The 23,295-nt window shown below is 39.6% G+C and overlaps 10 protein-coding genes across 10 annotated transcripts; 3 read left to right on the top strand and 7 right to left on the bottom strand.

Moving 5' to 3' along the window:
- Nucleotides 1-378: 378 nt before the first annotated feature.
- Nucleotides 379-1,496, bottom strand: JH06_1396 (hypothetical protein; the record flags this gene model as incomplete). The annotated part of the gene is made up of 7 exons (XM_014673308.1): nt 379-399; nt 422-526; nt 558-650; nt 680-950; nt 997-1,091; nt 1,122-1,318; nt 1,364-1,496. The coding sequence occupies 7 exons, from the start codon at nt 1,494-1,496 to the stop codon at nt 379-381; spliced, it is 915 nt and encodes a 304-aa protein (XP_014528794.1).
- A 265-nt stretch (nt 1,497-1,761) lies between these two features.
- Nucleotides 1,762-2,114, bottom strand: JH06_1395 (hypothetical protein; the record flags this gene model as incomplete). Its single annotated transcript, XM_014673307.1, has 2 exons — nt 1,762-1,943; nt 1,973-2,114. The coding sequence occupies 2 exons, from the start codon at nt 2,112-2,114 to the stop codon at nt 1,762-1,764; spliced, it is 324 nt and encodes a 107-aa protein (XP_014528793.1).
- Nucleotides 2,115-2,571: 457 nt separating this feature from the next.
- On the bottom strand, nt 2,572-4,261 carry JH06_1394 (hypothetical protein; the record flags this gene model as incomplete). Its single annotated transcript, XM_014673306.1, has 4 exons — nt 2,572-3,362; nt 3,392-3,642; nt 3,673-4,213; nt 4,243-4,261. The coding sequence occupies 4 exons, from the start codon at nt 4,259-4,261 to the stop codon at nt 2,572-2,574; spliced, it is 1,602 nt and encodes a 533-aa protein (XP_014528792.1).
- Nucleotides 4,262-4,472: 211 nt separating this feature from the next.
- JH06_1393 (chaperone) lies at nt 4,473-5,742 on the bottom strand (the record flags this gene model as incomplete). The annotated part of the gene is made up of 5 exons (XM_014673305.1): nt 4,473-4,738; nt 4,770-5,193; nt 5,250-5,486; nt 5,513-5,570; nt 5,606-5,742. The coding sequence occupies 5 exons, from the start codon at nt 5,740-5,742 to the stop codon at nt 4,473-4,475; spliced, it is 1,122 nt and encodes a 373-aa protein (XP_014528791.1).
- Nucleotides 5,743-5,987: 245 nt separating this feature from the next.
- JH06_1392 (hypothetical protein) lies at nt 5,988-9,218 on the top strand (the record flags this gene model as incomplete). The annotated part of the gene is made up of 7 exons (XM_014673304.1): nt 5,988-6,115; nt 6,148-6,750; nt 6,780-6,831; nt 6,868-7,074; nt 7,105-7,164; nt 7,194-8,945; nt 8,979-9,218. 7 exons carry the CDS (start codon nt 5,988-5,990, stop codon nt 9,216-9,218), a joined length of 3,042 nt encoding a protein of 1,013 aa, XP_014528790.1.
- A 156-nt stretch (nt 9,219-9,374) lies between these two features.
- JH06_1391 (ubiquitin carboxyl-terminal hydrolase) lies at nt 9,375-12,678 on the bottom strand (the record flags this gene model as incomplete). The annotated part of the gene is made up of 5 exons (XM_014673303.1): nt 9,375-10,577; nt 10,608-10,715; nt 10,746-12,215; nt 12,246-12,576; nt 12,608-12,678. 5 exons carry the CDS (start codon nt 12,676-12,678, stop codon nt 9,375-9,377), a joined length of 3,183 nt encoding a protein of 1,060 aa, XP_014528789.1.
- Nucleotides 12,679-13,157: 479 nt separating this feature from the next.
- Nucleotides 13,158-15,904, bottom strand: JH06_1390 (hypothetical protein; the record flags this gene model as incomplete). The annotated part of the gene is made up of 2 exons (XM_014673302.1): nt 13,158-15,735; nt 15,771-15,904. The coding sequence occupies 2 exons, from the start codon at nt 15,902-15,904 to the stop codon at nt 13,158-13,160; spliced, it is 2,712 nt and encodes a 903-aa protein (XP_014528788.1).
- A 1,366-nt stretch (nt 15,905-17,270) lies between these two features.
- On the top strand, nt 17,271-18,566 carry JH06_1389 (hypothetical protein; the record flags this gene model as incomplete). Its single annotated transcript, XM_014673301.1, has 1 exon — nt 17,271-18,566. One exon carries the CDS (start codon nt 17,271-17,273, stop codon nt 18,564-18,566), a length of 1,296 nt encoding a protein of 431 aa, XP_014528787.1.
- A 42-nt stretch (nt 18,567-18,608) lies between these two features.
- On the top strand, nt 18,609-19,916 carry JH06_1388 (CK1 protein kinase; the record flags this gene model as incomplete). Its single annotated transcript, XM_014673300.1, has 5 exons — nt 18,609-18,702; nt 18,733-18,882; nt 18,914-19,092; nt 19,122-19,249; nt 19,280-19,916. The coding sequence occupies 5 exons, from the start codon at nt 18,609-18,611 to the stop codon at nt 19,914-19,916; spliced, it is 1,188 nt and encodes a 395-aa protein (XP_014528786.1).
- A 24-nt stretch (nt 19,917-19,940) lies between these two features.
- JH06_1387 (chaperone) lies at nt 19,941-23,197 on the bottom strand (the record flags this gene model as incomplete). Its single annotated transcript, XM_014673299.1, has 2 exons — nt 19,941-21,469; nt 21,685-23,197. 2 exons carry the CDS (start codon nt 23,195-23,197, stop codon nt 19,941-19,943), a joined length of 3,042 nt encoding a protein of 1,013 aa, XP_014528785.1.
- Nucleotides 23,198-23,295: the final 98 nt, after the last annotated feature.

The raw sequence follows: 23,295 nt of genomic DNA, 5'->3' as shown, positions 1-23,295 counted from the left end.
TATACTAGTTGAATTAGCTTTTAGTATTTGTTTGTGAAAGAAACACGAAACGCCTTCATTTGACAAAGGTCACAATCGTCATTGAATGTCATCAGCTGATTTGTCAGATTCGTAAATGCTTCGATCTTGGTGCTAATGAACCTATAAATAAGGTTGGAATAATCAAATCCCACTTCTTTCTCTTTTCGATAACAGCCATGTCCTTATCGAAATGGTGTGTTGTACCATAACTCTATCTCTTATTTGTTTATTCGTGAAATTACAGGATCAATATGATGTCCACGAGTGAAATCCTTCGTTTTACTGTCAACTGCATACTGCAATATCATATTTTCCATTGAACTATATTCTGTGATTAAATCAGATAAAATCAGTCTCTTAAACTCGTTTTGGAGTAAGCTAGACAATCAATGAATATCACAAGTGACAACAGTTGTAATCCTTCCCACTGTTCCTGCATTGTCAATCGTAATATGGAATAATCCTCAGTATTCTCATAGGTTTCTTGGAGTAACTGGAAGAGTCTCTATCAGTTAATGAAAGTATTAACCCCATACACGCAAAAGATAGAGACGAATAAAGAAGGAATAGGTGTTAACTCCAGTTCGTCTACTAGGTTCTGTCAGAAGATTCTTACCAATCCCATCAATCTACATAAGATACGATTAGAATACCTTACATCCTGTTCCAAAAACACTTTTGTATCTTCGAACACTTTCTGTGTCTCTTCAATTCCAACTCCCATGGTTGTGGAGCACTGTTCCGATACGCGTTTCATGGTCACCAAGTCAATAAATTCTGTTGCTTGTGGGCTGAATGAGAGAACTGCCCGTGCATGAGCAATCATTGCAACGATATCGGGTCTGAGAATCAAGTTCTCAATCGTATTTCGTTTGCTCTTATTACGAGTTAAGAACTTATCCTCATTACGGATAATCATGTAGTAATTACTGTAGAGAACCCAAGCTGGGAAGATCTCGTTCCATCAAGGATAACTCTGTTACAATCAGAAAGGATATGTTAAAAGCAGGTGAAATGGACTCATGATTGTGTGTTGGTTTGTTGATGAGTGAAAACGGCATATCAACTCTCTATAAATGAAGTGAAAACAATGTATGCACCTCAGGAAGCATTGTTACTCCAGAAGCCACGATAGAATACGGTGAGTGAAGAAGATTGCAAGGATATTTGATGTTACAACCAAGACCAAAGAAGACACCTTCGCCTGGGATACTTTCTTGGTCAGGTAGTCTTCCTGTATGATTGCTCCCAATATTTGCTCCATATCCAATATTTCCCTTTCCTTCATACCACAGAGCTATAATTAATTCACCTCTAAAACGTCTACAACTAATCAAAACACTGTTGTGATGGAATCCGATGAATGGTCCAACAAGTGATGAATTGCATTCTCCTGAGGAAACTCCAGTATTAGGAGCAATAATACTATTCACAATCTTCGCATTGCAGCTAGTATCCGTGTGTTCACACAACATACTATCAGAACAATTAGAACCAGATTCAAATGAACATCCCCATTGAAGAATTGAGTTTTCAACATTTCCATTCCAAACTCTAATCCTAATCACCATTCATTACTCCTACTTGGATTGGATTTTCTCACAACTCAATACACAACAGTTTTGAAGTGTACTATTCAAGATGTGTGCATGACTTCCAATGAACACTGAGTGGAGAAGAGGACAGTTTTCAATGAGTGAGTTCGGTCCAATGAAGTTAACATTCCCACGAACTGCTTTCCTAGATAGTCAAGAGCTTTAACGAATCATACAAATAATCATTCAGGGCTGGATATTCATATTGTCCAGATTGAACGACACCTTTCAGATCGTTATACTTCAAATCAGCAACAAGAGTGATCTGTATACCACCAGTCTCATTTCCCATATTGGAAACTGTCCCATTTCCATACATTGTTCCATCTATCTCACACTATGCAATCGTTTCCTACTCTGACAACTGATTCGACCACATCCCATTACAATACTTCCACTAAGAACAACTGAATTCTCAAGGAGTGTATTCTGGAAAATGCAACAGTTAGGGTAGATAGTCACATTCTTTAGAACGGTATTCACGATACCACAAGGCATTGTGATATTACTAGGACAAGAGCAGAAGCCATTCTGTCTCGAGATGATTACAGAGTCCATAAAGAGGCAACCACGAATACATTCACAATCGATAGAAGCATTCTCATTCGTCATCACACGAACATTATTCCAAGTTTGATCTGTGCCTAGAGATGAAATGCATTTATTTATATCAACTTGTATTATGATTGGTAACAAGAGAGTCAATCTCTTCTTTCGTGAGAGGACGGGTTTGGATTCGTTTTACCTCGTCATGGAGGCTACTTATTGTCGCTATCTTGAAGGAATGACAACATGATTACGGAGAAAAGGTGGGTAATCAGCCATAAGCACAGTATCAAATAATGGATAATGATATAATCATCATCACAGGAGAAGGGATATAGTTGGACACATGTTTGAAAGACATGTGAGTTCTGTAAAAAAGATTATTTCAAGAAACAGAAGGATGTAACTATTACATTATAAAGTGGATACACTTATAACGGAAAGCAGACGAAGATCTCAACTCAATACCCTTTATACCCACATCAAATGAATTTTCTCCGTACTTCATTTTCAAATAGCGATTTCCACAATACTGATAGAAATCACCGTTTAAAGGAAGAATTCGTTGTTTCGTTGTTCCAATGAATACATCACCATTAAAATAAAAAATAAACGAAATATCACCAGTTGCAAAATGAGTGTCAAGAAAGATAATTGCCGAATCACGGAATTCGATCGACCATCTAGTAATATCATCCGCCTTCTCCATATTATATTGAATTGGTTCATATCCCGGAAAATGATAGACCATTTCACCCATCGGTTTGAATTGCTTCCACAGTCCTTCAACAATGATACCAGAAGGAAGAATAAGACGTCCAGAGCCATTTGGAAGGTTATTCTGGAACTCACCAATGAATGATGATCCATCCTTAAACAATCGACTTCCTTTCACAAATACTCCTCGTACAAACTCTCCATGAGCCACTTGTTCACCTTGAACATATAATGTACCCATTCCATGATACAGTCCATCCTGCCACATTCCATCATAAATCACTTCATTTACACAAGGATCGATCACTATTCCTTCTCCATTTGGTACCCCATGAATCAAGGAACCTTTGTATACTCTATCAGGGGACAATTCCACAATTCCATTCTCTTCAACTGATGTAAATGATGAGATTGGAGCTGGGATTGGATCCATATGTACAGGAACACAGAAAGGATTCCTACATCTGAAATTAGAACGACCATCTAATAATAATCATCTCTATAGATCCTACTTCGAAGTAGCTGACCACCATATGGCTGGTTCTCATATAACCAATCATCATATGGTTGACCACCATATGACTGACCTCCATACTGATAGCCACCAGCATCTCGATAGAAATCTTGAAAATAATTGCGATTCCTATCAAACTCATTATATCGACCCATCTCTCGAGCATTTGAAAATCTTATGAGAGATGACCTTAGGATACTCTGAAGAAAGAGAGGAAGCGTATCCACTTTGAACCGAGGATCAGCAAAACTATCTGTTAGTCTCATATCAATCACAAACTTAGGAGGAGACGACAGAATTATTTGATCACTAGCTGACACCCACTTTGACAGATCATGACTCTTCTCAAAGATGCTTTTCCATAACTCAATTGATCTTAGTTCCTGAAGCTTCTCCTCTTCTATAAGTCGTTGCCATTCTATCTCTGCTTTTCTCTTCGCTTCTTCTTCTCTTATTCGATTTGCTTCTTCTTCTTCTTCACATTGTTTACGATACGTCTCAGCAAATTCTTTCTGAACTCGATCTCTTTCCTCCTTAATCTCTTTCAGCTTATTCTCCAGCTCTTCCACATCATGTTGATCACTTTCTTGAAACCATCGTTGCCACTTACAGATAAGGTCTTGCAGGCATGGCTCATTCAAGGCAAACATATTCGTACTAATATCAATGCTGGTATCTTCAATACGGTGCTTTGTATCCTGAACAAACTCTTGGAACTGATTCAATAGTTCTTTGTGACGCTTTGCTTGTTGCTGACGTTTTCTTGATTGACCTTCCACTCCTCGTGCACTATCAATTCTTGCTTGAGCATCCTCAGAAACTAGAATCAATCATGAACTTATCGCCTACATTCAACAAGATGGTTCATTGAAATTAACCCTGGAGCAGTCACAGAAGGAGTACAAACAGTCACTGGCTTTACGGATCCACACAATGGTGAGATCACTTGCTGATAGAGAGGATCTCCAAAGTGTGAAGCATAAAATGCATACTTTGTATTACCATTCACAATACATTCTGATGTGATGTGAGATGAATCTAATTTCAAGTATAATTAAGTGACAAAAATCAACGATATTTTAGGATATCTGAATTCCATGTTCAGAACAAGTTTCATTCACACATTCACTGAAAGCACTAGTAAGAACTCCATTATCCATAATTTCTAATCGTTCTGGTACAACTCCATGCATTCCTTCAATGCATTCTGTTACCATCTGTTTCAAATGATTTACCATACCGCTCTCTTCAATCTTCTCACGTAATAAACTGGTTGAAATTTCCATATAGAAGTCATCACCGCAATCATTGTAATCTGGAATCATCACTTCAATCGATTCTAATGCTACAAATAACGAAAGACAAATGGAGAGTACATGGATCAGACATTTGATGTTTGGTGGTGATAATCGTGTTTAAAAGTTTAGCTGTAAGAACAGAATTCTCTCGAATATCAGGATCATCATCTTCATCACGATTTTCATCGTATGCTTCATAGAAGACTTCATACATTAGAGCATCCACCATACTCGAACACACTTTATTGGTGTGAGCATAGCTTAATATATTATATGAATCCTTCGTAAACTCAATAGCATATGCCTGAGATTCTCCAAAACCAACACCAATGAAAAGAACTACAATTGGATGATCATCAAATTCATGATAAAGACTCTTATAGTAGCAATAATCAACAGCCATAGAATCCACTTCTCTGATAAGAATGTAATTATCAACTTGGGCAACACAAAGACCGGCTTGGAAATCATCCACTTGTTCATCTGTGAAATAGTTGGGTACCTATAATAATAATATCATAATGATAATACCGATAAAACAAGACACAAATTATCAACTTTACGTTCCTTCTTAATATCCGCAATTCGATCGGAGATATATATACCCGCCATGTGAGAAGGCCAAAAAGCTGTATTCTTCCCGTCAATCGAGATTACATACTGAGCTTCCCCATTCTCATCCGCAGAAAGAGAAGTCACAACCTTCTTTATTTGATCACTGATATCTTCAAATGGACGTTTGATTGAAGACTTCACAAATTTGATACAGGCATTAGGATTACGATCACTCTGTTTCTTTGAATTCACAAAATAAAGCCTACCAAGACTTTGGCCGCTGTTCCTGTTAAACGGTTTCCGTTATCAAAGTAGATTTCAGACCTAAAAGAGTAAACTCCGAGATACCACATTTCTACGATGGCTCTTTCATTCCATTACGATCTGCTACTTTTACAGGAACAGACTTCATAGGATCACTTTCATTTGTCTGGAAGACAGCTGATAGAGTAACTAGGTTACCCATATCAATTCCTGATGCCAACACTTGACTCATGAAACAAAGCGAATTATTGTTAGTTCCTAACTGATAACTAAAATACGGTCTATAAATACCAAAAGTGCTCCTAATCTTGATTTCGCTGTACAGGATATAATCCGACGAATCGATACAATAGAAAACCATTCACAATAGACACCCACGGATTCCAAATGAATCAAGGATGAATCATCATTCAATTCTTGCTTACCGTCTTCCCATTAACTGAAGTTCTGCACTGTTGATTGTTACTAATATCTGGAATGTTCTCTTATGCAGATCTTCAGTCGTTGATCTGTGATTCATTTTCACCTATTCTTGCAATTGAGTCGTCAAAGTCTGCTGAACAGACATGCAGAGAAGCTGGAATGTCTGTCATCCAACTATTGAGGTTTTTTATTCTTTTCTATTTTCATCTTGTAGACCTTTTGCTCATAAAGAAGATGTGAACTTTACAATACAGTTTGAAAGTAGAAGTGTAACCATTGAACAAATCCATCTGGATCTAGAGTATTCAGCTTTCATTAATCATATGGATCCAGATGAAATCGAAGAGGAACTACTTGAAAGCCTTTCGGAGAAAGAACCATCGAAAGAAGACATTCATAAGATTATTACTGAACTTGGGAAGAAGAATGCCAAAATGGATATAGTACAACCATGGTTATTGGACTATTTGTCTTCTTTGTTCGATTGCTGTCGATATGGTGACTCTGACTGTTTATATCATCCTCTGGGTGTTATTCTTGTTGTTTCGAGCACAGATGCAGATCCAATTCGCCGATTTGACGAATTGTCTCAACGAATCCTCAACAAGAAGGAGTTCAGACAGGGTATGTATTCAAAGTCCATTCCCTTCTATTATTTTTTGCTTCACAACGTATCTTCTCATGTGGATGCAGATGACATTTATCGCAATATGAAAGCTACTTTCAATGCTTCTCAATGCAAACTTGTCAAAATCAATTCATTATCTCCAGAGCAATCTCGTGACACTCCTGCTCTTGTATTTCGCCGATATCTTCCGTAAGCCATATTTTATCTGTACAATCTAGCAAACAAGTTGGTCTCCGACTCAGTGATGAAGATCTGAAAGGATTGACAGAAGTATTTCAATCTTTAATTAGTCGAGGTATTTTACAGAATCTCTCTAAACTTATTTCGTATTATACACAAGAAGTGATTACAAATCGTCGAGGAATTGCAAATGCTTTATTTGGTTGGCTACGTTCCAGTAGTAGCGGTAATATATTAACCTTGAACAAAGAATCAGAAGAATTATCAATATACAATCACGACACAGTTGAGTTCAAGATTCGATTTCTGGCTGATATGGCTTTTCTCCTTAAAGTACTCATCTACGTTATCTCTAATAAATAGGACTATGAAACAGCTATTGATTACTACAAAATGATCAGTGAAGACTATCGAATGAACAACGTGAGATTGAAAAGTGGTCTTGACTCTAGTCATCCTTCCAATTAGCTCAAGTCTGCACAATGCAAGCAATTGCACTCTTTCTAGTAGGTTCTCAGCCAAAACAAGGAGGAATTCGAGTTCGAGAGATTGCTTCATTACTTCAGCAAGCAGTGAAGTGTTCTCTCGCAGACACATCTGCAATCACATCTTATCATACATATCTCGCTGTCACTCTTCAACCTCTTCTTCTTGGATGTCGAGAGATTGCTGCTAAAACCACGGTTTTTTCAAATCCAGATCAGATCACGCTTCTTGTCACTCATAGCACTCACTCGGATATCTCTTCAGCTCTCTTTGCAACATGGACTGGAATTCTCCAGTTTTTCGAGCAAAAACGGCGTTCTGTATTCTCTCTCACTCTCGCTGGAGTGAAGTGGAAAAAGCTTGGATTGTTGCACTTTGCTCTGTGGTGCAATCTTCTGGCTTTACTGGCTTTGGGGACTTCAAAATGGGGTCATATCCGCGGTTATTTGCTAGAAGAGATTCAATTGCTCTTCCTTCAAGATGAACCAATCGATTTGGAATCCCTTCAATACATCCAAAAACTGGCTTATTTTGATAATTCCAGAAATCGAGTGTTTGATGTTGATGATGCTCAACGAGGTTTCTTTGAAGTATTATCGAAGGTCCCTACTTCCATTCCTATCTCATTAGATGGTCTAAGTATCCCTTATATCCGTCCAGATTCGATTCGTCTTCGATATCAAGAAAACCGCGGGAATCCTGATATTTCTCACTGGCCTTATTTGAGTGAAGATCGTGTTCAAGACGATCATTTCGGAATGATTCTAAGTGCGATTAGCCGTAGCCGGATTGATGTCAGTCATGTGAAGCAATGGTCTGAGAACGGCCTTAGAAGGAGAAATAGTGAAGTGACTCTAGATCAGAAGCTATGTCTGGAGTGTGAGATCCAGAATCCTCTAAATGAATCTGTGATCTGTGAGGACATGATTGTGATGGTAAAAGAGAACTCATCGTTTATAGAAGTGGAAAAGACTTCAGTTTCATTACAGGCTCTGGAATCACGGTCCATTCAACTCATTCTTGCTCCTCAGAAAACAGGGCTTCTGCATCTCACAAATATTGCTTATCGCATTCATGCCCCAAATGCTTGCGAACAACAGTTTCCTATCTCACAGCCACTCCATCTACAAGGTGTTCGATTAAACCGCACATTGGAACAACGACAAAACTGCTTGTATTCGGAAGATCCTTCTCTGACCCTCCAAGTGGAACCAGCAACAATTGCTATTTCTGTGACACTTGAAGGAATCCAAGAATTCCATTATTTCTCCGAATTAGTGCCAATTGTGATTCATCTCGAAAACCGCGGGGATGAACCATTATCACAGATCTTGCTCTTCACTGATAATTATCATTGGTTTATCGATCAGCATGTGACTCCAGACCAGTCTACAGATTCAATTCTATCGTATTCATTATTACCTAACTCAGTGTCACTGAACCCAGGAGAGTCTCAGTCTGTGTCAAGTTATCTGCATCTCCCAGAGAGTGAAGATGCATCCTTCCTTCACGAGAATAAGGGGGATTGGGAATATGACTTGCGATTTGTACTGTTGGCGAGAGATGGATCAGAGAACTGGAGAATGGTTCGAGAAAGTCTTCAGATTCCTCTTCGTCGGTTAGTACGTTGTTCAGGTGGTTTAGTGGAAACTCCAGAGCAGACGTGGTATCGATGTGTGACAGAGAATCTAGATGAAGAACTGGAGTTGGAAGAGGTTGTAGTAAGAGAGAGATTCAAGCATGTCTTGTAGATGTTCTCATCGTGTCCGTACTGCCACTTGGGACCGATTTTCCCTCAGCGTCTTACAGTGGTTCCTGGGACGATGCATGCAATGGTAGCAGAGATCAGTGCAGTTCCACGAGAACAAGACAGTACATCTGTGTATGTACTGAATGAGCCACGTTATACGGCTTATGGAGATTTCATTCAACATTTCAATCCTCTGGAGCTGCGAATGAATCGTCTAAGTAAGAATAAGAAGAACAAATGATGTGATAGATCGAGTGCCACGCTTGGCTGGTAAAGATCATCGGTTTGTAGATATACTGTGGAGTATTGAAGGTCATCAAGGCTATATAATGAAACTTCTTTCCTTTCATGTTTGTTATTTATCAGTTGGAGTAATATGGAAATGTGATTTGATAGATCAAGAAACAGAAGAAATACGTAAAGGAGTTATCCAATTTTCACCCTGTTCATAATCGGGTCGATACAAGCAAAACACTGGAGAATGAAGCCATTCGTTTTGGTCTACATCATACAATCCTTCTACGGGATCATCACAAATCTTCTCTTTCATTGAATCAATAACAACCCACTCACGTCGTGGGGCAAAAGGTCGAGTATAACAATTGAGATACATCAAAATCGTCCGTTCTCCCTCCAGATGAAATACAGATGTCAAATATTCTTGAATCCACTCATATGTATCATTATCACCAATAAAGAATATTCTAGGAATATTCTGACTAGAATATCGAGGTCTTCCATCTTTCTTCCATCGGTTTATCACACATCCATAACACTTCAAGCTGTTAATAGGATGCCTTTCAATACACTGAACACATAACGGAGAGACTGTTTGATGCTTCACTCCATAACGAACAATATGTGATGGTTCTTCTTCCACTGCTAGCAAACTGTGTTCCATACAAAAACAATACTTCTCATATCCATGATACTGAGGTATCTCATCTACAGCAGCAAGAACAGATTCACATGTACAGTGACTATCCACTTGTACAGTTATCTCTTGATACTCATCATCTTTTATAACATTCACATATAGTTGTTCATAAGTATCAAGAAGATTCTCACACACATCATAATATACAAATAGTTCTCCTTCTCGCAAATCATTAATACCAACAGGTCCAAATTGGAGCGCATTTCGAAGTAACTCATTCTCACTTAACTCATTTCCACATTGGAGATCAAATCGTCTTGTACCAAGACTATGAATCACTCGCCAAAGAATCCATTCTTCCCGCCATTTCTTGTGATTCATTAAATGATTCATTTCATGTATCCATTCTGAGGCTTCTTCGTAGTGTCCTCTTCCTGTAAAACGGAACAGTCGAATATCCAAGGGTTTGTGAGGTACATGAGACACATACGAGAAGTCTTGTTTCTTAGGAAATGGTGGAACTGTTCCTGTTTGTAACTGTTCCATTAATGCTTCCTGAAGTTGCCTCACAGTTGCCTCTCCATGTAGTGATATGATGTGAGGTTTGTATATGGACAAGTACTTCATCAGAGGAATACAAAAAATCTTCAGAAGTTTTGGAGAAGCAAAAATTGGGGTAATTATTTGGATTGGATTCAAAGCAAGATAGAAGTGTGCTCCACACTATTCATTAGATTTCATGATTAGATGTACAGTAATACCAAACTCTTTAATTGTCATTAATCGATCATCTGCTGGTAATCGTATGAGATTATCTCCTTCTTCTTCATTTACTAAATATACCTCCAGATTTCGCGGTGACTAAACTTCATTATTTCTCCTTATATTTACACTTCCAACAAGTTGTGCAACATGAGATAAAAACACATGCAACTTCAGGTCTTGATCCACAAGAACATCTTGCCACTGGCGTCTGCCACGAATCTCATGTTGCAAAAAGACCAAACATTCTTCTTGTGTTTTATGAAGTCTCCCCACAGTAAAATCAGGATTCTTAAAACTTCGACAGTAGAGAGTGAGAAAGGCTCGACCTCCTTTTTGTGATCCATGTTTTTCAACCATCTCAATACTACTATCTTGTAATTCTCGCTTGACCACACGTCGGGTGACGTGCCAACGACCTGTCTCTGAGTGACGTTCCATTAACCACCAGTCCTGCTGACGCACAGGAATTCCCAATATTTGTCCACAATCCTGTAGACGTTTTTCTTTGAGAGGTTGTTCTTTCCATACCCGCTGTGTTTGATGAGTCCCCAGATTGAGGAGAGAGAGAGAATTGATGTCGAGTTGAATGGCTTGAGATACAAAATAGTCACGTACTCGAGATTCCATATCCATCAAGAGAAGCTTGCGAATGAATGAAGAGTTTTGCTTGACTGAAAATGATTCATCTTCAAGAGAACTTTTCTGTACATAAACTAGAACATACGCACTTGTAGTTCTAGCATCCAAAATGAATTCATCTCGACCTCCATCCAATCGTAATCGAGATTTCCCGGATAAAAATTTCTCTTCAGGATCACTTGAACTGTGAACATACAAGTCATCCCTCTCAGCTTCCCTCCGCGTTCTCTTCAGAGTGACTTCCTCTTTCTTTCCAAAGGATCGTTCGAGTACTTCTTGAATCGATACTTCTTCAACTCTTACATCATTTACCATGCACCATTGCACGGGAGTTACACCGTTACGCTGTGTGCAAACATAACTGTAATAATGTCCAGCACTAAGAGTTCCTCCGTGAATGAATACACTCTGGAGACAATACACATTCTCAGAATGATTGTTGTCAGTAAAAGGCCCCATGTCCATCTCTAATGGAAATGAAAAGAAACTATTCAATTTCTGCACACTTTGAGCTGAAGGAGAATAAGTAAATCGTTTCAATTGGATGAACAAGATAGGAGGCAACTGATGAATTCGAGTTTGGAGCGTTCCATCTTCCTTCTGGTTGTTGAGCGTCACAATCTGATTGGTTCCAGTCATTTCTTCTACACATGTGAAGGACTTCAAGGACTCTTCTAGCGTCGCGTGATTCAAGACTTCCTCAACATGAGAGAGAAAATGAAAACTTACAACAGAAAGAACATGAAAAGGTTCCTTACGCTCACATTGAAAGGAACTGCAAGTACTCTTCATTACAGAGGAAAGACAACCACAAAACAAACGATCTGAGAATGAAAAATCCACGAGAATCTCACCATAAGGACTGAGTGTGTTGGATTCTGCAGAGATATGATTCAGTTGTCTCCATTCCTTGGTCAATTTGTCAAGGAGTAGAATCATCATTTCATGAATATCTCGCTACGAATCATACTTCAATTCCAGCATCACTTGTTGATTGATATCTGATAGGTTCCATCCAAATGAGGTTAACAATGGATTCAAATTGACAGAAACTTGAGAGTGCTCTAACAGATAAAACACTTTTTGTAATGCAAGGGTTGATGACCGTAAGATAAATTGAATTCGAGTCAGTGCATCAGTTTCTGTTTCTTTTGGAAAGTAGTTACTCAGATCAATATCTCGAATTAGTTCTCGGAAACTAGGAATGAAAAAGAATGCCTGGATCAGCGAATTGAGATAGCAGGTCGCACCAGCATTGAATATACCAATAGGAAGGCTACTAGATGATCTGGACAACTGCCATTCATATGGAATCCGTCTAAAGATAAGGTACCGAAAAGATAATCCACCTTGAACCTGTGAGCAATACTTTACACCAGCTCTTTCCTTTTATTGCAGATCGAGGAATAGGAATTCCCATACGTAACTTATTATCCAGTGAGGAGAACAGTTTTTTCCCATTTGTCCTTGAGTGAATCTCGTCTTTCTTTAGGGTAGTAGAATAGAGAATCACTTCATAGTCAAATTCAATACATAGAAAATCCACATTTGGAAAGCGCTGAGTGATAACCCTATGACATCACAAGTGAACTTGAAATACACACACAATTAGTTGTTTATTTCCATCCTTTTCTTGATGTAGCTTATACTGCGTCGTAAACTTACAATCATAGAGAAACTCCGGACATATCGCAGATAACATACCCTTCGTAATATTTGTTGGAAGAACGAAGTTACAGAGCAACGTGTCCCTTAATAGAGAAGCCTTCTTCATAATCGACGTGACAGGCTCTTCTCGGTTCCACTTCCTTTCTAGTTAGATGTTCTAGGACACGTTTTCTCAAACACAACTCTGTGACAAAGAAAACTGTAACAAACATAATGCAATCAGCAATAGAATTAAGCAAGCTGGGCCTTGAGATGCTCCTTACAGGCAGCAGCAATTGAAGCATTGGATGCACGCACTGTCAGACGGAAAGCCTTCTTCTTCGCTGCCCATTCGAACAGACAAAGAATTCCCACGGTAATCGGCTTACCACTAGCACCAACCTTGCTTGTCACGAAGGTACCAGTAGCATACACCTTGTTGGCAGACTCATCTACTCCCTCAACAATCGTCATATTCAGAGAAGGAAGCAGCGTCTCCAGAGTGCTTAGATCCTTATCTTCAGCAGCACGGAATGTCTCCTGTGATTGCTTCTCCTCTAAAGCAGGGTTACTCCATCTCTGCTGGAAGGCATCAGCATCCATATCTGTCTCATTGCAGAATGTCATTACTACCACAGGGAACTCAATAGGAAGCTCATATGATTTGCCCTTGCATGAGAAGGACACAGTCAGAGTAGGACTCTCCTTGAAAGGCTTTCCACATGATACAGTGATCTGCTGCTTGGCATTAGCACCAGCCTCAATAGTATCCTTGACTTCCGTAGTCTCAATGTTCAGACCGCTCTCCTCACTGCTCAGCTCAGCACTGAAGTTCTTGAGAGTGACACCCGACTTATTCGAGTAGAACATATTGAAATGGGCCTCAGGAGCCTTGATATCCTTGGTTACACCGATCTGGATACGACCATCCTGATATAGAACAGCCTTGTTCTTAATAAGACAGTTCGTGAACCATACAGGGATCTTCTCCTCCACATCAGGATCAATTCCCTCAGCCTCACCATCATCTTCATCCTCCTCTTCTTCTTCCTCTTCCTCCTCATCGTCTTCATCATCCTCATCACTATCATCGTCGTCATCGCTATCATCATCACTATCGTCATCATCGTCATCTTCCTCTTCACTTTCCTCAGCTTCTTCTTCAGGTCCCTTCAACTTCAACTCCAGCACGTTCTCACGATCCTCAGCGAAAGGAGGCATCTGATCAAGTACAGTCTCCATGACCTCACTATCATCAGCCAGAGCACTGTACTCCACTGCACGCTGCTGCATCTCACTGTCAATATGAGAGAGATTCGCCTCAAACAACTCACGGATTTCATCCTCAAGCTCCTCGAACTGGACCAGCAGCTTGGCGAAGGAAGTCATCATCAAGATCTGTGTCTGAAGGTTCACCTTCGTGTAATGTCTCTGAAGAGTTTCCAGAATGGCTTCAGGCTCCACAGGCTCGGCATCCTCATCCTCGGGTTCAGCAATCAGCTCAGCATACTCTCCAAGGATATAAGCTCCAGCACGGATCATAATCTCATGGACATTGGTAGGCTGCAACATTTCATACATCTTACGAGCAGCATACTCCTGCAGATCATCCTGCTGAGATACAATCTGGACCATACGATGCCAAATATCATCAGATACATAGTCACCAGAGTACAACATCAGATCCACAATCACATCCACATACCAACGGTTATCAGGAGGGAAACGCTCGGCCAAAATGGCAACCTTCAGAGCCATCTCTTCCTTAATCATATAATCAGATGTCTTCAGATGCTCAAGAAGTCTCTTCACAATCTCCTCAGCATTCTCTTCATCGCACATGGAGAACAACATATGAAGAGCACGCTTACGAATAGCAAGATCGGGATCCTCCAGAGATGCCATGATAGTATCCTGATGCTTCTTGATCTTATCAGACACACCAGCAAGCTGAGCAAGACGTGACATGAAGTCCAGACCCAGATAACGAATGTTGGGCTCCTCATACATAATGAAACGACCCAGATAGCTAACCACAGAGCTACGCAACTCTGGATCTGTCTCATTTCCGTATGAAATAATCAGATTCACAGCCTCGAACAACTCTCCGTGAGTGACATTATCATGGTTGTGACTCTTGGTTAATTCATTGTGCTGAAGAATGGTATGTAAAGCTTCTTCAAGATTATTCACATCCTTCTTTGAGGTAGGATAAGGACACGACTTGAGAATACGCAAACAGTTGACAACAAGCCAAGGACAAGGCACCTGATAGTAGACATAGTTCTCAGGGCACCAGCGATCCAATACCAGAGTACGCAGAACACCAATAGAAATGTGACGAATATCCTCAATCATCTCTTCCTCCTTGATGTGAGGAATCATGTTAGCCAACAGACCTGAGACAGACAATGCACAACCAATGTTAGCACGAACATCGAACATGGGAAGAACCTTATCGAGCCATGAAGTTCCCACAGTATCAGGACTGGATCGGAACAGAGACAGAAGAGTCAAAGCACACTTCTGCTTGACAAGCTTGGTGGTTGAATCTTTCTGGACCAACTGGAGAATATCTTCCAACAGAGTTTCAGCAAGATCACGTCCTCCAAGGTTAGCTACAGCCGAAAGAGCCAGAATCTGGTTGACTTCGACTCCTCCAATGACATCATTTCTCATTGAGTTCACAATCAGAGTGAACAGTTGATCCGTATTCTTGAAGAGAACAGCAGCAGCAAGATATCCGACCTGCTTCTCCTGGAAATTGGGGGAAGAAATTAGGGTAATCACTTCCATGTGACCGAAGTCGATTTCATATCCAAGAAGATAACTAGGAACATAACTTCTTCTTTACAACACACTTACATATATACGAGGGTCCAGACGTACTTCTTACGGTCACTGGGTGTCAGCTTAGCTTTAGTGAAATTGCTACGGATAGTAGCAAGCTCCTGCATGACACGCGTTGACTCAGCCTCTTTGGTCTGGCCTACGCCCATAACTGACCTTCAAGAACAATCTTACAGTTTCTGATTTCCTTAATGAAATTTGTCAAACTTCTCATACGCAGAGACATGGTTGGGAGAGTTTGAAGTTATAAATATAGAGAATTATGGAGGAAAGAGATCATTTCCATGATACCGGATTTGAGGCATCATCCAGAATGCCAGTAATTCTTCAAGTATAAAACCCGTTATACTTCAAATCCGGTTAGATCTATTTGTTCTCTCATACCATTAATCCAGACACATACGAGTCTGGAAAAGCTATATCTATTTGTTTTTTCGCATATGGTATATAAAGGATAGAGTTGAGAGAGATGTCAATGTCACTCTAGTTCATCAAATAGGCCCATCATTCTATTTAAAACAATTATAGACTGTTTATAGAAGGATTGCCAATTTCTTCTTCACTTATTTTGATAGAAATCACGCCAAATCGGATATCACTATTGCCAAATTTGGATTCTATTGTAGTGCACTGAAGAATGGATATTAAAGTATCTGGTATCTTTGAGGGGATAGTGAAAGAAATCCCGATTATCTCTTCCAATGGACAGATGATTTCTAGTATTAAGAAAGTCATTTCTGTAGCATCTATGCCTTTAGATTGATGAGTAGAAGGGAATTGGAGTACATACCGATGAAATCCAAATAAAGCAAGGACATATGTATTGTAGAGATGATGAATTAGTATCCGATATATTAAAGATGGATCCAACACCCTTATCCTTTGAAACAAGCAATGATTCGATTGCTGTAGATATCACATATGGATCTCAACATCTGAATATGTTAGTTGATGGTCATTGTACAATTGGAATGTTGAAAGCTCGTTTCAATCGTGTAAAGGGAAAGAGTGGGTATATAATTCATAGATTGTTAACCGCGATACACTTGTATTGAATCCGGCTTATGCCCTCTATGATGCCGTGATTTGTAACGATTCTTCAACAGTTGAGGAGATTGGAGTCGTTCCATTCTCACCCATCTATATGTGTTCTGATCTATATGAAATTACTGTTGAACTTTGTGATGGTTCGAATGTAACCTTATTCAAGCATTACTATACTCCTTTTCAATCTATTATTGAAGATCTTGCTGTAGCTAAAACATAGATGAATTCTTTGTAGAGACAGAGTAATCTTGATCCCCAACTATTGTCTGTTTATCAAGTACTTCCTTCATCCAAACAAATCTCTCTTTCAACATCTACAGACCTAATTTATCAACTCTTTGATTCATCAAAAGTACATCTTCATTGTCAAGAATCTGTATTCACAATCACCATTCTTTATTCTAGAGTCTTTCTGAGCTTTCTCATCTCATTCGTTGTATGGAACTTGATCCAGTCTCTGCTTCCTCAATGGGAGAGGATCGACTTGAAGCTCAAGGAAAGCAAATGGAGAAAGAGATTCAGCGTATTCGTGTGGAAGCTGAGCAATGTCGCCGTTCTTATGTGAGTCGTGTGTGTGCTCTTCTCAATACGGTGAATGGATTGAGTGAGAAGATGGATGAGGTACTGCGGATGGTTGATGAAATTGAATTAATCAAACAACAACAACGCGAGATTGAGCGTCAATGCGAGATGCTAGAGGAAATGTCTGATGTGGTGCCTGAGATATTGGATCTAACACGGAGTATTGATGTACTGGAGTCTAGAATGGGCCAGACAAAGAAGTCTGATGATGAGGAAAGCAATCAGCGCATGTCAGCTCCTCCTCTGGTACCAATACCTCAATCTACGATCCCGGAAGCCTCACTGAAATTCCGATCGAGTCCTCCTTCAAATCGATCTTCATCTGATATTTCTTCAAATGTTCTCTTTTCATCAACTCATTCTTCTGCCATCCGATCTCTGCCTAAAAAATCTTCTCCTCTTCCTCATCGATCTCCTCCCCCTCTTTCTACTATTCCGTCTCATACAACCTCTCCTCACAAGTCACCACCACCTCCTATATCCTTACCTCCCTCTCTCAAGTCACCACCACCTCCTATGTCACCTTCCCTCAAGTCACCTCTATCTTCCACATCACCACCTCCCTCTCTTAACTCACCTCCACCTCCTATGCCACCTCCTCCCTCTCTCAAGTCACCTTCTCCTAAATCTTCCTCTCTCACTCCCACATCTTCTCTTTCAAAATCATCTTCCACATCTCGATCACCGCCTCCTCTTCCCCTCAATTCTCCTCCTCACCGATCCTCGCCCAAGTCTCCACTTCCTTCAACTCTCAAGTCTTCCCTTCTTCCAAACCCTGGGAAATCTGTTACTTCTCCTCCCAAAATTCCTCCTCATTATCCACGAACGCATTCTCCAGAACATTTTTCAACCACGTCTGAGCATCATTCGTCTTCCCTACTTCCATTCTCAGGATCCTTGGAGTCTCGTTCGAAATCTTCAGATTCGAGTTCTGGATCCGTAGATCATTCTAGAACTCTCCAAGACCAGTCTCCACAGGAACAGGATGAAGAATTTGTGATTATGAAACCATCGCAAATGCGAGAGAAAATGGAACTATTGGAAAGACTGAACTCAGCAAATCGGAATCAGGCTACTCGATGCGCCCTATATCAAAGACATCATGTGGGAGAGGAATCAAATGATAAGATGCCTTCATTATACCAGCAATTTGCACCACCTCCAAGACCTCAAAAGAGATAATTCGATCGTTTTCGTTGTTTGTCAACACTCTTTTCTACACAAATGAGTCTTTTAGCTTTGAAAGAAGGAAACAAAGTTGGCCCTTGGATATTAAAGAGGAAACTTGGAGAAGGAGAATATGGAACTGTATTTGCAGGTAATCAAGATTGATCCTTTCTTATTTTAGCCTCAACAAATACTCTTGGTTCTAAAGAGTTTGCAATCAAAATCGCGCCTGTGAACAAGAATCGGAAGAAGAATCAAGCTGCTTTTCTAATATCTCATGAATGTACATTCTACCGTGTTCGGTTTCTTGCTTTTATGAAAGATAATGAGGGTTTTTGGATGAATTCTGGAATCATGTATAGAAATTCCTCATTTTCCTCGGAGTTCAACAGGAAAGAAGGATTTAATATCTGGAACTACAGAAGACAACAAATATACATACTTGGCAATGGAATTGTTTCCACGGAGTTTGAGTGACTACATTGCTGAATGTGGTGGTCGTCTTCCTGAGTATCTTTGTTATAGTATCGCTGCATCTTGTGTATGAGTTGGCTCTTGCTTATAACGTAGCTCCATATTATTCATTTCCTTCACTCTCACTGTGTGATTTATAATGATATTAAAATTGATAATTTCATGCTTCGAGAAACATCTAAAGGATATCAACTTGTCATTGTTGACTTTGGTGCAGCAGAAGTGTAATAGTCAGGATAGTCACTGACAGATAGGAAAACAAAGGGAAGAGTCACTCCATCGACAGGTGATCGAGGTACACCTTTATTCACTTCCATCAACAGTAATGCTCTTGGTCCTATGTATTTTTCTGATGATATTTCAGCAATCAGCTATATGATTTGTTGTATCCTTCTAGGTACTCTTCCTTGGGAGAATTGCAAGAGTTCTGAAGAAGTATTGGCAATGAAGAAAACAGATGTACTGGAATCTCAATTAAAGGATTATCCATTATTACTGAAGTTTGTAACCGCATTCAAACTGGTGAACACTGATAACATCGATTATTCCTATTGGATGGATACATTTCAAAAAGCAGCAAAATCATGTTCTCCTGAAAGGAGGAATCTCGATTTCCTACCTCGCGAAGTCTCTCAGATGAAAGAGAAAGCTAAGTCCATGTCACGGAAAGCGAAATCACAATCCCGTAAGGAGCAGAAACAAACGACAGTGGCTTTACAGGAGACTTCAGAATCAAACTCACAAGAGATTCAAGAAATCTTAAATCAATCACCTTCTTCTGCAAAACATTCATTGAAACGAAAGCGGAGTTTATCGTTGGTGAAATCAAGGAAAGTAAGAAAAGTTACTCCAACTCGGATTCAACCTTCTCGAGCCTGTAAACGTATTTAGATTCTTTGTTTCAACATAACAGTATTATTTGCCAAATTCTATCTTAAAGTTATCTAAAAGGATTGTTTGTGATCTCTCTTCCATCACAGTAACATATACAATACCAGACTTTTTAATCTCAAATGTGGTTTCAATAACAGCACCTTCAATATCATCCAGTTCACTCAAGTCATAATAGAAAGGAGCCAGTGGAATGCATTCGGAAGAAGGAGATGTTGAACCTTTATTCACACTATTACCTTGAAAGAGATAAGTTACAACCATATCCATATTACTATTCCTAATAATAGTCTTTTCAGACCTCTTAGCAGGAAGTGGACAATCTAGTGGAATCACCCACTGAACTCTTCCTCCACCAACTAATTGACCAAGACTATACGAAGCACTATCATCAAGAACAAAACTGCGTAGAAAAGACAAACAAGCACCCTTTGCAACACATTCATCAGGATTTACTCCATCTCTAACTTTATTAGAGTTGAAATAGTCATTAACAGCATTCCGCAATAAAGGAATACGAGTAGAACCTCCTACAAAGACAACATCACAAATATCGCTCTTTGTGAGATGACATGCATCAAGTGCTTCTTGCACTACTTTCAATGCAGCGTTCACAATATCTTTAATTTCTTTTTCAAATGTAGCTCGTGTGAGACTAATTAGTGAATCATCACCATCATCTGTCATTGTACCGGGAATTCCCTCAAAGGAGATATCAACTGTCTTCTCAGTCGAGAGACAGATCTTTGCTTCTTCAGCTTTGACTAAGAGCTTGGTGAAAGTGTTTCGTCTCTTTCCATTAGCAGTATTATCGTTCTTTGTATCGAGAGGCTTGTGGAATGATTTCAAAAACTCTTTATTCATCCACTCCAGAACGATTTGGTCAATGTCCACACCGCCCAAAGTATTATTACCTCGGTTTGTTTCAACAACAATATTACCATCTGCAATGTTCACAATGGATACATCCAGCGTACCACCTCCAAAATCAAATACAAGAATACGATCACCATGATTTTCATTCTCATAGAGGTAAGTGATTGCAGCAGCACTGGGCTCACTAAGAATGCTGACATGCTTATCTGAAAACCCACAACGTTTCAGAGCCCTAAGAGTTGCTGTTCGTTGGTTATTATCAAAACGAGCTGGAACAGTGACACACACATCTGTTACGGTTGCATCTGTGTACCTCCTAGCTTCTACTAGGAGGCGTTGAATAATGTCTACTGCAATGTCCTCTGGAGTCTTTTCCATTCCAATAGAACTCAGATCGAAGACTGGGTTTCCATTACGGTTAATTACAGGCGCACCACAAGACTTCAATAAGAGTTGAACATCTTCACAATCGTACCTTCGTCCAATTAAACGCTTTGAGTTTCGTACAATTGTGGTCTTTCCACCAGTAATATGCTTCTTAACGGCAATACCCAAAAGCGGATCTTTGTCTTTGCTATAATACACAACCGATGGAAGAAGATAGGATCCATCAGCCATAGGAACTGGAAGTACGTTATTTTGTCCCTTAATGCAGTAGCAACAAGAGTTAGAAGTTCCTAAATCGATCCCAATCTTTGTCGTTTTTTCCGGCATCAGAGTTATTATTGAAGAGAACAAAATAACTGACATGTTACCGCGGAAATCCTTTAGTGAAATTGTACGTTCAGTAATAAGTGTGTTTCATGAATAGAATCAGAACAGTGATGCTTTATTAGTACAAACAACTTCTAATCTTTGTATCGAATCATCTTATCCTCCAACAAAATTCTACCCGTTTTGATTTCAACTACAGTCACATAAACAATTCCAGATTCCCGAATTGTAAAAGTGGTCCGGAACCCAACTTCACCAGCCTTTGCAATTCTGAACCCAGTAAAACTATAAGGAGCCAGTTTCACCAAGCTCGAATCGATAGGAATGATATCATTATTCTTCTCTTGTTGTGTTTGGTATATTGATGAACCCGCTGATCTCTGACCATCCTCAACCGTGTAAGTATTCACAGAATAAGTAGCAGGTAGTTCTGCAAGACGAGGAATCACACACAACACTCGTTTGTTAATGATTGACGTCGAAAGAGCATAAGCAATCCTCTCATGGATCATTGACTTGTTCATCAGATACAAACAAGCTCCTTTTGCCACACATTCATCTGGGTTGACCGATTGTTTTAGTTTACGTTCACCAAATAGTTCTCCAAGTTTCTGATGAACGAGTTTCAAACGACTCGATCCTCCTACTAAGATGACATGATCAATATCATTCTCAGTAAGATTCAGATTCGACATTGCTTTTTTTACAGTTTTGAATGTACGCTGAATATATTCTTCCAATATACAATTCAGCTTTGAGAGAGTCACTTCCATCTCAATATTATCCTCATTTTCTGCAATCAATGGTTTATACTGTGGAACAAAGGGAGATACATACATACTCTCAGACACTGCAGATAACGATTCCTTACATGCTTCTGCAGCCGCTAGTAACCGACGACGATGGCGCAGTTTGACATGATCAGGCATAGTTGAAGGAATCATATCCTCACTATATTTTTTTAAATACTGTTCTTCAATCCACCGTAATAAGGCTTCATCAAAATCCGCTCCTCCCAGATGGGGATCTCCTTCATATGTGTCAACATGATACTCTCCATTTCGAATTGATAAGATGGAAACATCAAAGGTACCACCACCAAGATCATATACAAGAACACGGACGTTCGTTGCATTGTTATCTAAACCGTAACAAATAGCAGCTGCTGTTGGTTCGTTTTCAATTACAATACGGTTTTCTGGTACACCTGCATCAACAATAGCTTGATACGTTGCAGTTCGTTGGTTATTATCAAAATGAGCTGGAATAGTAACACAAACTTGTGTAGCTTTCCTTCCACACTTTTCCTCTACAGTATCCAGAATATATTTGATAATGTTAGAGGCAACCATTCCTGGAGTTATGGTCCTTCCATTATTAAGGTTGAATACTGGTTTCCCAAAAATACTCTCCACAGGCTGACCACAACTGTTAACCATCACTTGAACTTCAGGACAGTCAAATTCTTTCCCAATGAGTCGTTTGGTATTATGAATGACACAAGACTTCGGTAATCTGAGGTTCTTCTTTGCAATACTTCCGACAACAGTCGACCCATCTGATTTGTACTCAACATAAGAAGGGAGAAGATTTTTTCCATTAGGGTACTCTAGACACTGGGCTCTTCCTTTCCACTCATAATAGCAACAGGAGTTTGTAGTTCCCAAATCAATTCCAACTCGGAGGCTCATTTGTTGAAACTCGTAAACTAAAAATGTGTGATTAAATTATACTGAATGCTATTCCTGGTATTTTGGGAATTCTTCTTTTCCACTTGGTTGTTTCTCTA

Source organism: Blastocystis sp. subtype 4 (assembly GCF_000743755.1).
Source record: "Blastocystis sp. subtype 4 strain WR1 chromosome Unknown seqid_0048, whole genome shotgun sequence".
Classification (NCBI taxonomy): domain Eukaryota; class Bigyra; order Opalinata; family Blastocystidae; genus Blastocystis; species Blastocystis sp. subtype 4.
This window is presented reverse-complemented; position numbering and strand designations above follow the sequence as displayed.